The 11,165-nt window shown below is 38.5% G+C and overlaps 1 protein-coding gene across 1 annotated transcript in view; it reads right to left on the bottom strand.

Moving 5' to 3' along the window:
• Positions 1-10,788, bottom strand: part of LOC101859589 (tyrosine-protein kinase SRK2) — a 33,941-nt gene extending 23,153 nt beyond the window's left edge. The window contains exons 1-2 of the mRNA XM_035971759.1: positions 10,692-10,788; positions 3,166-3,684 (exon numbers count right to left, since the gene is read on the bottom strand). Coding sequence (XP_035827652.1) covers positions 3,166-3,412 — 247 coding nt within the window. The 5' untranslated portion in view covers positions 3,413-3,684; positions 10,692-10,788. The remainder of the gene's footprint in view (positions 1-3,165; positions 3,685-10,691) is intronic.
• Between the last annotated feature and the right edge of the window lie 377 nt (positions 10,789-11,165).

Below are 11,165 nucleotides of genomic sequence, written 5' to 3'. Positions count from 1 at the left end.
AGAGGGAGAGAGAGAGAGAGAGAGAGAGAGAGAGAATCCCTCCCTCAATCCCCATCCCCTTTCTCACAAACATTAGATCATATATTTTCTCGAACTTATAAATCCAACATGAGACAGTTTCAAAATCTGATTGCCGAAAGTGATTACACACTTTATCAGGACACACAAGCCATCATCCAGACATGTCAAATTCTCTTCCTAGATTCCCACTTAACAATCCACAATTGTCACAAGTCATTATGCTGAAAAACGACAACATCCTCCTTTTCACATCACGATTTTCAGCTGTGTAAAACCAACACGGAAGTAATTTTACAAGCTCTGTAGTAATGAACATTAAGGCCAGATGATAACAAGACAGTGGAAAGGAGTTAACCATCACAATAAACAATATGAGCCCTGACACTTACTGAAAGCAAATAAATATTTTAAGACCAGGGCTTTCAGCAAAATGACCAATCTATCTGAGGCGGAAAAGGTTGTTCTAGATCTAGGTTCACTGTATTCACATTTTGAAAGAAAGCATAATATAGATTATTAAAAGTATGAGCTACATACAAGGAAGTAGTAAAGGAGGAAGGCCTTAATGCACTCGGAGGAGGGATTTATGTTCAGATCTAAAACAAATGGGAATCATCTGGGCAGAGGAGAAGACTAAATTATTTTTTATAGAGTGTTACTGCACTTACAACACAAAAAGTTCAAATATGCGCAAAAGATTAGAGGTATTACAAGAAAGTAACAATTTTTTTTTAATACAAAAAAGGAGGTGAGATAAGAATGATAGAAGTTTGATAGGAAAGAAAATCCACACAAGAGCACCTGCCAACCATTCACTTGGAGACTAAAGTCGAAAATGGAAGCAGACAGATAGCTATTTTTGATAGCCTTTACTCTGGTGAGAGAGAATGAAGAAGGGCTCCTTACAATTCATTAACTCTGTTCCATGTACTTGAAAGGGAGAGTTAACGTGAATTATGGTTGTTTTGTTTCGTTTGAGTAAGAAGCACATTGGCACAATAATGGTCATTTAGCACTGGGAAAAAAAGTAAGACAGACAGAAACACCAGACAGAAAGTAAAGAAGTAGGACCTACTAGTGGTGCTCTTGAACCACCCATTGTGTGAGCTACGCACACTTGAGCCTAAAATGAGTACACAGTACTGAATGATGCTTGAAAACGTTTCCCTATCACCATGAAAACAATATTTAGGATACAAATTGTTTCGATCTTGCCTGTCAAGGATTAACTCAAGCTGAGAAGGCCATAGCTTCCCGGAAGAAAGATAGACATGTTTGACTTTCCCGCACGAGAAACAAACCCACACCTTTAGCATACAGCAATGAAAAACTGAACCACTATACCACAGATGCCAGTGTAGAAACTACTAGCTTGTAATGAATGTGTTATAGAAATTTGTTCATGGTTGTAAAATGTTTTAAAAAACTTTCCAGTCAGTATCATGAATACAGTTGAAAATATTTAGTGTATATTGAAACCTACACATGAAGATTATGCAGATGCAGTGACTGTAATTTAACAGATGTTGTTCTTTTCTACCTGGAGGTTCATACCAACACACAAGAGATGCAGGTTCAACATTCCTGACACCGACATGCACTGTAGCTATACTTTTGTGTACATTTAATTCACGTAGTAGTACAAAAGTCTCTTTCGGCATAATTTTCTCAGAAATCAAACAAATAACCTGTACTTACACACAGACACACACACACATGTACAGAAAAATCTAACACATTGGGACTGGCCACTGGTCAAAAGGTGGTGTGGCTTCTGTACATATGGCGCATGTCACAGATGCAAGTTGACCATAGACTTAGTTCAATCAAGTTAATTATTTGGGCAGTTAGCCAAAATCATAAAGGAAAAGAACAGAATTATTCTTGTCAAAGAGGAAGCACATTGACACAATGTACCTGACCGTATAGGGAGAGAGTGAAAAAAAAAAGAGGAAGCACCCCCCAAAAAAAACAAAAAAAACAAAACAAAACAAAACAACAAACACACACACACACACACTGAATGCCATAGTACCGTAGCACAGAGAAAATAACAAGCCACGACATAGGACATTGCCTGAAACCAACTATAAAAACAAAAGACTTGTGTTTGAATTCACATGCTTTTTTAAGCCGATTTCTTTTTTATCAAAGAATTTGAAGAATTTGAACAGACACACCAGAGTTTTCTCAGTCCTAATCCCAGTACAAGTTTTATGATTGCGGCACTAATTTCTCCCAGTAGTTATATGACTGTAATGCAAGAAAACAGGTAAAAAAACAACCTTTTATCTTCCACATCATGTTAACAATGTCCTCTGTTTCTAAGCAAAGAAATATCTACTTTTAAACTAAATCTAATTGATTGATTTTTTTAATGCCTGAGCTGGAGAAATGTTCCAGATGTCAATGAAATAAAACACAACACTCTAATCACTGTGCTTTGAAACATCACCACTGTATTACATGTATATTAAAGGCCAACAAAGAGCAACTCAGAAAAATATGGGTTCCATTAAAAATGTATTAGTGAAGCATCCTTTTAGTTCAAGATTGAGAATTGTCAAAAACAGATTGTTTTTTATCAAATTCTTAACGGAATTTATTTTTTGTTTCCGTTGTGACACCTTCAGACTATGGTGCCCCTCTATTCTTTTTAGTAATGTCGCAATAAAACTGTACTACCGCGAATTTTCCAGTACCCAACATGCGTTCCCCTGGTCCTTAATAGCATTTATCCATCACTGGATTTTTTTAGAACAATGTGTTATGTTGGAAGTTATAAAAGAAAATCTTACGAAAGTCAGCACACTCAGGGGTAATGCTGATTGAACAAGTAAGTAGGTGAACAAGAGAAGACAAATAAGGAAGTCTTTTCCTGGTACACACTACAGATAGAGGGAGGAAGAATGATAAAAGATTCATTACAATTCGTAATTCAAAGTCTTTAAAAGACATGATGAATTTACGCAAAAGTAGAAATTATGAAAAAATATGATAGCATCGTTCTGACTTTTTTAGGGTTTTTAGGACAAAGAAATTTGGCATTTTCAGCTGTGCTTTGAGGACCCATGGAAATTGGTCAACATGCCTTTTTGACAGCAGGCTGTACATCCCTAATATTAGGATAAAAATGCTTCATACCTGAAGGAAAGGCTTGAGGCTTTTGCAGGTGAACAGCAGAGTTCTGATGACTAGATGAAAAGTTGGTAGTGGTGCCATTGTTGATTCTGCTCGTCACATCTGGTTCGTAGCGGTACTTCTTCGCATTTCTGTTGCCAATATCGCCACCAGCTGATGATTTGGACCCATTGTTATCCTCACTATTGCTGTTTTTGAATTGAGGACTAGAAAAGTCAGGCGTGTTGGACCTAGAAAAGCAGTTTCCCATGTTGTCAGTTATAAAAACTGTATGAACATGAAAATAAAAATGAAACCTTAGAGGTGATATTTCCACTTAATGACAGATTCTCTCTTAATCAAGCCACCGTCAAGAATATTCCTCTTCTTTTTTGACTAAAAGTTTCATGTTCCAATTGCAGAAGACAGCACTGCATGTGAAAGTCACTGCACACTGTAGTCAGCTTCCTTGCTCCATTTACATCTTTATTTTGGAACCTGGAACCTTGATGGTGAACCTTATATCAGCCAACACCAACAAACCTGAAAAGAAAGAAAAAATTATAATATGCTATAAAGATAAAATCTCAGAGGGGAAGAAAAGGAGAAAGGTCACTGGATAGAAAAGCAGAAGTAGACCTCAGAATCCATATTGCTCAAAGAAATCGTTATCAATAATAATATCCTCAGCACTGCGACTAAGCTTGTAAAGTAACAGTCTTTGTTATAAATTGACATAGAAAAAAAAAGTTTACTGGCAGATATTTTAAGAAATGAATGCATTATACACAGAACGATAATAATATGCTATGATCAAACAAATACATTCTAAAGGATTGGTAATTTTGTGAAAATGGTGGAGAAAATAATAATGAAAGACTGCCAGTGATCATAGCTGCAAGAACCTCCACTTCTGTTCAACGGTTAAACTCAGTTGCACAATCAGGAAATGAAACACACAAAAATCTGATCAACCAGTATCCAGCTATAATGCCATTCCAAGGCATATATATGTACATCTGACAAAATATATGTTTTGGGGGTTTCATTGGTTCATTTTGTTAGTCTCGCCATATCCTTGTTTGTGTCAAAGGCAAGATGATGTATAGAACCACTCCAATTACAGTTAAACCTGTCCAATACAAAATCACAAGAGAGCCAGAAAGAAAAATTTCGTCTAAACATTTTCTGTCTGATTTAGAAAGGAGATTTTATGGAGTGGGGTCCGGAGGACCAACCTGTGCAAAGTAGGATCAAGGGTTACCTAGATTAGGTTTCCATTTGATAGATTATCGAGGGGGAAAGGGGAGATTCCGTTATTATACAGGTTTCTGTTTACTGGTGCGCCTTGAATTTTTGTAATTTTTAAGCTTTGAATCACATCCTGGAAATTTTGAAGCTGGCAAAATTTGCTATTCTTGGTTGCCTATATGAGGTTAAGTACATCCCACTGATCATCTGGCTTTAATTCTTTAACACAGAGATTTAGACACAAGTACAGAGTGGATTCGTATTCGGGAATAGTACAAGCGTACATCTGTGCCAAATTGCTAAAATTAGTTTTCTGCTGGGCTTGCAAGAGATATACATTATAAATGCAGTCACAGGTCTAGTCTGTGGATGAACATGTGATCTTGAAAAATGTTTACACCAAAATAACTTTAAAAGGGCAAACAATTTCACTTTTTGGCTCATATTTGCAATTTCTAAAAAATTATGGGTAAAACGGGGAATATTGGGAATAAATAAAGTGAGGAAAGTGACTTTATAATTATTGAATACCCGGGTTCTGAATATGTAGTGGGCTAGATCTAGATAGTGAGTCCACTAAAACTGAGACTGCTGTCCTGGTTAACGAGCTTAGCGGAAAGTCAGTGCTGACATTAGGAACGCACACCCCCTGGCAATGAAGTGGTCAGGGCAGGTTCAACTGCAGTAGTTTTCAAAGTGATAAGACATAGTGACTGATCTTAATCTCATTGGCCATTGCCCGCCACTATCAATGGTACAGTGACATTGTATCTCTACTTTCAACCACAACCATGTTTTAAGAAGCATTTCATATCTGTAGACATATTAAGTCAAGTGTCTAAAGGCTTTTATTTTACTTTTCTCAAAATCATGAAATCCACAGTAATGTTGCTTTGCCTTATAAATTCTTATTAACACATGGCGGTCACTTGCGGTGAAAATAATCCGTTCTCTGGTCAACTGCGCCAGGCCCGAGAAGTCCGTTGCAGTTGCTCTCCCGGCTAGGTGACTATTAGATGGGGTATTTTGTACAGCTGGCTGTGTGACTGTAAAGGGTTAGATGACAGCGGTGTACCACATTAAGGATTATAAAAAATAGCAATTCTAAATTTGTACAATTTTACACAAAGTGAATATTCGGACTTGAGTCTCAATAAACAAAAATTGCATTCCAACTCTGAATCATCGAGTCCAGCATGACGTCACTTCTGACTTCCCGTGATTCAGACTCTGACTTTCTTCCACAACTTGGGGACTTGGGGTAAGATGGCATTTTCTAAAGGAGCCGCATTTTTATCCTATGAAGATTTTTAGGCTGGCCTTCAATAAAAATCATTTTTAAAAAAATCCAGAATACGTACCCTGTTGATACCAATTATAGACAAGTGCAAAACACAACGAAAAAGGGACCGATTAGGCAGCGTATTCGATAAATTGACACAACCGAATATTACACCTCTAAATTTCACTATATATGTGGCAATTACCACACAACTAGATCTATCCTTGTTCCTAAATATTTCAAGCATTTATGACAAATTTTTTATTTAATAATATGATAAAAATTGAAACGTGAACTTTAATCAGTTACAAGATCTAGATCTAATCTAAACTTGCCCCCCCCCCCCCCCCCCCCCTGAACAGAATCAAGTTGAGTTGAACTTGCCGGGGGCAAAGTTAAATATGTCGACCAACAAGATCGCACATAGCGATCACACACTCTCAGCTTGCTGGGGGAAGAGGTGTTGGGAAGAGGCCACGGCTGTCGACTTTGTGCGATGTGATAAAAAATTTAAAAAATCAATAACAGAAAAACTATTACAACAAAATGAAATTTAACATCTGGAAAAACAGATGATGGTGGAAGTAATGATGATGCTGTTGACTGGTAGTGGCGCCCAGGGCCGGTTTCCGTGAATGTTGACTCTGAGTTGTCGGTTACCGTGTATGTAGACACTGCCATTGCGCACAGTTACACAGTCCAAGTAGGTAATTCTAGTTCTAATTCTGGTTTAACGTAAAATCCCCTGAAGACAGTTATATATGAAATCTCCTTGCCTTACACTCACATAATTCACTTAGAAGCCGAGTCCAAATAAATAAAACATTTTTTTCGGACCCGAGTCCGAACAGATAAAACCCATTTTCGGATCCGAGTCCGAAAAAATAAAAAATCTGATCGGACTCGAGTCCGAATAGAAGTGGCTTTTACAAAATCTTTAGATCAACATCTGACTAAGAGAGCTCAGTGCCCTTTGTCCTTCGCTTGTTGGCTGAAAAGTTTGATCAGTACAATGATTTAAAAATAATGTTAAAAAAGCAATCATGAGACTCTCTGTACCACCAATGCCCTAACAAGTCAAAGCATGATGCTACTACTTTAATCAGTTTATGTTTTGTCTCACATTGTTGAAACTGAAAAAAGCAGCCAGCAGCATAGAACAGTGTCAGTGATTAACAGTAAGAGACCGTAGAGTACAGTGGCGGTGGGTGGACCAAAATTTGGGTCGGGCTTAGGATGCTGACACTTCTTTACCACCAAATAGCAAGCAATAAGCCTAAAACAGTACTGATTTTTCTATACTCTCGGTGAGCCACAGTATTTTGAGAACCATTCAAACGAGAAGAGTCACCTTGTCTTCCGTCTCTTAATTTTAAGCTAGATTCTTCTGGATGAAAAAGTTGCCTTAAAAGTGGATTGAAGTAATTTATAACCCTGTTAAATCTCAGCGGCACAAACAAACATAAACATACACACACAGCACTTCAAACCTTCTATGGGCTGGATTGGCTGAGTGTAGTCGCGTAAAGTAGAACGCATCTAACAAGGGTCCAATGAGCGTGTAAGTATCTGTGTCACTGGGGGAAAGTGTGTCGTAAACTTTCACCCTACCGTCAGGGCTAGGAGAGCGTGAGCCCTGAGTAGTGTTATTTTTTCCAGTCCTCTACCTTTCTTTCAAGAAGAGTTTCATTACAGAAGGGGGCGTGGGAATGGGCTCATCCTGTGCTAAGCCCTAAAGACATTTGATTGGCTGTTAGGTCACTATAGTTGTAAGCGGTGACAACAGTGATTGGACAAACGAGCAAGCCGCCAAGTTGATCACTCTGTGTTCATTGTGTGTGGCCATAACAGTTTCAACTGCTTATTTCAATATTTAAGAAACTTTCATTACTGGCCTACCTTGGGATAGCGTTGGGGCGTGGGGCTCAAGCCCGTGAGCCCTTCACTACTGGGCTCCCCATTACGCACAGATGTGCGTTTATTACGCATTAAACTTGCAAATTACCCCCTTTAATTTTTGGTGGTGCGTGAGCGTTACCCTTTAAAATTACGTTTCGGGGGTTTGCATATGCTTTAAAACATAGGTGGTGTGCGTCTGGCAAGCATCATTTCCCCCTTCTCTACCCCGAAGCCGAGTCAGTGATTTAACAACACACCCACACACATGACACCGAGGTCACCTTTTGCCTGTGACTCTGTCAGAAGCAGTCGACCTAGAATCTACTTAGCCTGTATCAGCTGCGCGCAGTTTCGGGCGACACCGGCGTGCTTGAGCAGAGAAGCTCCATCCACATTCTGGTCGCTCGCATTATATTTGCTGGTGTCGTGTCTTGAGTTTACCCCTGCCTTGAGATTAGCCCCCATCCTTCTTTAACACACTAGATCTAGTAAACATGAATTGTCCGCCATCAAAAGTATGGAAAGTCTGGAATGTGAACACTGGGATGGCTCTGAAGAATAATGAATTACTTTATTTTCCAAACCTGCCATTCATCCCGATTTAATCGGGATATCCAGATTTTTTGCAAATTTCAAGCATCTCGATTTTCCCCGATTTTGATGGCGTGTATCCCGATTTTTTTTGGTTCCGTCTGTTGAGCCGAATTTTTCTAAAATTTAACTCTGTCTTCTTTTCTGTTGTGGAAAGCACTCGTTAAACTTGAAGCACTATTTATTTTCCAAAATGTCGATGCCGATTTTAGTAGTTGTGTTGGATCTTTGTACGCATGTCTTATTTCAAGTACATGAATAATGGAAGTAGTATTGGTTTGGCATTCTGACTTGGGACATTCTCAAGATCTAGATCACTTTCGCTTTTATTTTTGTTTCAACTTAGAGTTCCCAGATGATGGCCTGATAACTGTTTAAATTGCAACACACACAAATGATCAATATTATTCTCGTAGTTCTGCAATTACTTTCAAAACAAGCTTTGTCCGAGTTCTGGTTAGCCGGGCCCGTCATCAAGTCACGTCAGTAAAACTGTTTCAATCATGCGTTCGCATCACGTAACTTCGACGAGTGAGTTCCGTGTGTGTCGGGGACCATCCGTTGGCCGGGTCAATTTAAGTTCATGCACACCCGCTGATGCGTCTTTTGGGACTTATCCTGGGGGAGGGGGGACACTAAAACACTTATAGGAGAGCTTGACGTGATACTTCAGGAGTTAAAAAAAACAATGATAAAACACACACACACACTTGCTCTCACAGAGGGTATACATGGATATATATATATATGATATCCCTGGAAATTTTTTAAGTCAGTTTGGCAGTGACCTTGGTGATTTGTCATTGATCCCCTGAGATATAATAATGAGATTTCATAGTGGCAGGTCTGATTTTCTTTGTGTATTAGTCGGAATTGGTTTGTCAACTTTATTTTATTTTTGATCGGCCCAACCACCACCACCCTTCCCCCATCCAAAGGGATACAACTCTAATTTTAGTCAATATTACTCATTTATTTCTTGCTGTTACAATGAAACCTTAAGTTAATAAAAAATCGTTAGCATTCAATCATAGTCAGGGTCACTCTGTGTATGTCTGTGCGAATGTGCGTGTGAGTTAAATGTTATCATGCAAAAATTCTTACTGAATTCTTACTGTACTATAAAATTAGGAGATAGAGATCTAATTGACTTTTACCCTTTAAGTAAGTTTCTAAAACAAGGGTTTAAATACCTCTTAAGACAGAAAACCAAAGGGTGAAGGAACCTCTTCAGTTGGCCTGAAAAGGGGACCCCTGCCTACCCACCGCCACAGGTAGAGTAGGCCCAAACCGCTGATTCAGGCCCAAAGATTGACACAGTGAATATTTAGGGAAAATAATTAAGGCTATTCACTCCCATGAAAAGTAAAAACCTCAGCGTCTTTGGGTACAAGATTTTGATCTAGATTTATAAGAAAAAACCCCAAAGAAGTGACTATTTCTTCGAATGTTCTGGGAAAATAAAGTTGAACTCTATTTCTCCGAACAGTTTCCGGTCTCGAGATTTTTGGGGTTATTTGCGAGTTTTAGGCATCATCCTTTCATTCTGCCATTCTGTGAGGACTGGGAAGTAAGCATTTTTTGCATCAAATTCAATTTCTAGACCTAGATCTAGAACTAGAGATTTTTAAATGTCTGAATATTCAGGTGCTTCAGTTGTGGTTGGGGCAACGTTCCCGGACTATACTTCCTTAATTTGAAAATACCTTCAAAAGGTACTGCAAGAAAACGAGACTGCTCGACCCTGACAGTAACATATATTGCATTTAGTCACCCAGCAAAAACTAAAATCCTTCATGTAAAAAAAAACCTTCCACGCCCCCCCCCCCCCCCCACACACACACCCGTTTAAACTTTACACACACACAGACACACACACACACACACTCACACACATGCACACACACACAAACACACACACGGGCCACTCCATTCGCTTATTATCAACAAATCTCGAGAACGGAAACCCTTCGGAGAAATAGAGTTCAAGTTTATTTTCCCGAACGTTCGGAGAAATAGAGCCGGCCAAAAAACAAAGCACTAGATCTAGGCAGTGAGAAGCAGAAGTAAAGCTTCCCTAGATCTAGATCTAGAATCTAGAATGGAGGAAGTGAATGGAAAACAAAATAGGGACAATTTGTTTTTAACACAATTTGACATGAATTAATATGACAAGTGACAGCTTCAGCCAGAGTACACTATTACTACTATTATTTTGTATGCTTGCTCACAAAGAGGTTTGAGAGTGGAAATTGTTTTGGTTAGAGCTGCACTGGTCAGCAAACAATTTTTTTGAGATGACTAATACATCTCGATTTGATGTGAAGGTATCAAAGTATTGGTCAGATTCAGATACAGAAAAATAGCCGGATTGATGAAGTTGAAGACAGCGCCACTGCTGTCTGGGAAATGAGGAAGGGTATTGCCCTCTTGATTTACATTGTACACGACAAACAACAAGGATCAAGTATACACAGTTAATAACCTATACATCAAGAAAGTATTATAAACTACTAAAACAACTTACAGCTAAAACATCCATAAGAATATCAATAGAAATAGCTGACAACCCAAACCAGGAACAAAGCCTTGCCTGCTAAAGAGAATAAACTCAGGAAGCTAATTCCAATGACCCCTTGAACTAACCCGGAAGTAATTTTTCAATCCAGTTCTTTCGTTCTTGTTTCCCTTTCAACTTATTAACTTAAAAATCATTATTATTAATTTAAGTTTTTACATGAATTTGCCAACTCAAGATTAAAACAAAAATACACTGTATATAATGAGAGAACGCTCAATATGAATAATCATGCAACTCTTCAAAGTGTATATGTGAACCTATGCTGCCAAATGTTATTTAATTAATAGCAAAGTTCCACTTCAAGATTCATTAAGACAAGTATAGGCCCTGCAGTTAGCAGTAACCATCAAACACCAGCGTCTCTCTCTCTCTCTCTCTCTCTCTCTCTCTCTCTCTCTCTCTCTCTCTCTCTCTCTCTAT

The sequence above is a fragment of the Aplysia californica genome, unplaced genomic scaffold, assembly GCF_000002075.1.
Source record: "Aplysia californica isolate F4 #8 unplaced genomic scaffold, AplCal3.0 scaffold00499, whole genome shotgun sequence".
Lineage (NCBI taxonomy): Eukaryota > Metazoa > Mollusca > Gastropoda > Aplysiida > Aplysiidae > Aplysia > Aplysia californica.
The sequence above is the reverse complement of the archived record's forward strand: the minus strand, read 5'-3'. Positions and strand labels throughout refer to the sequence as shown.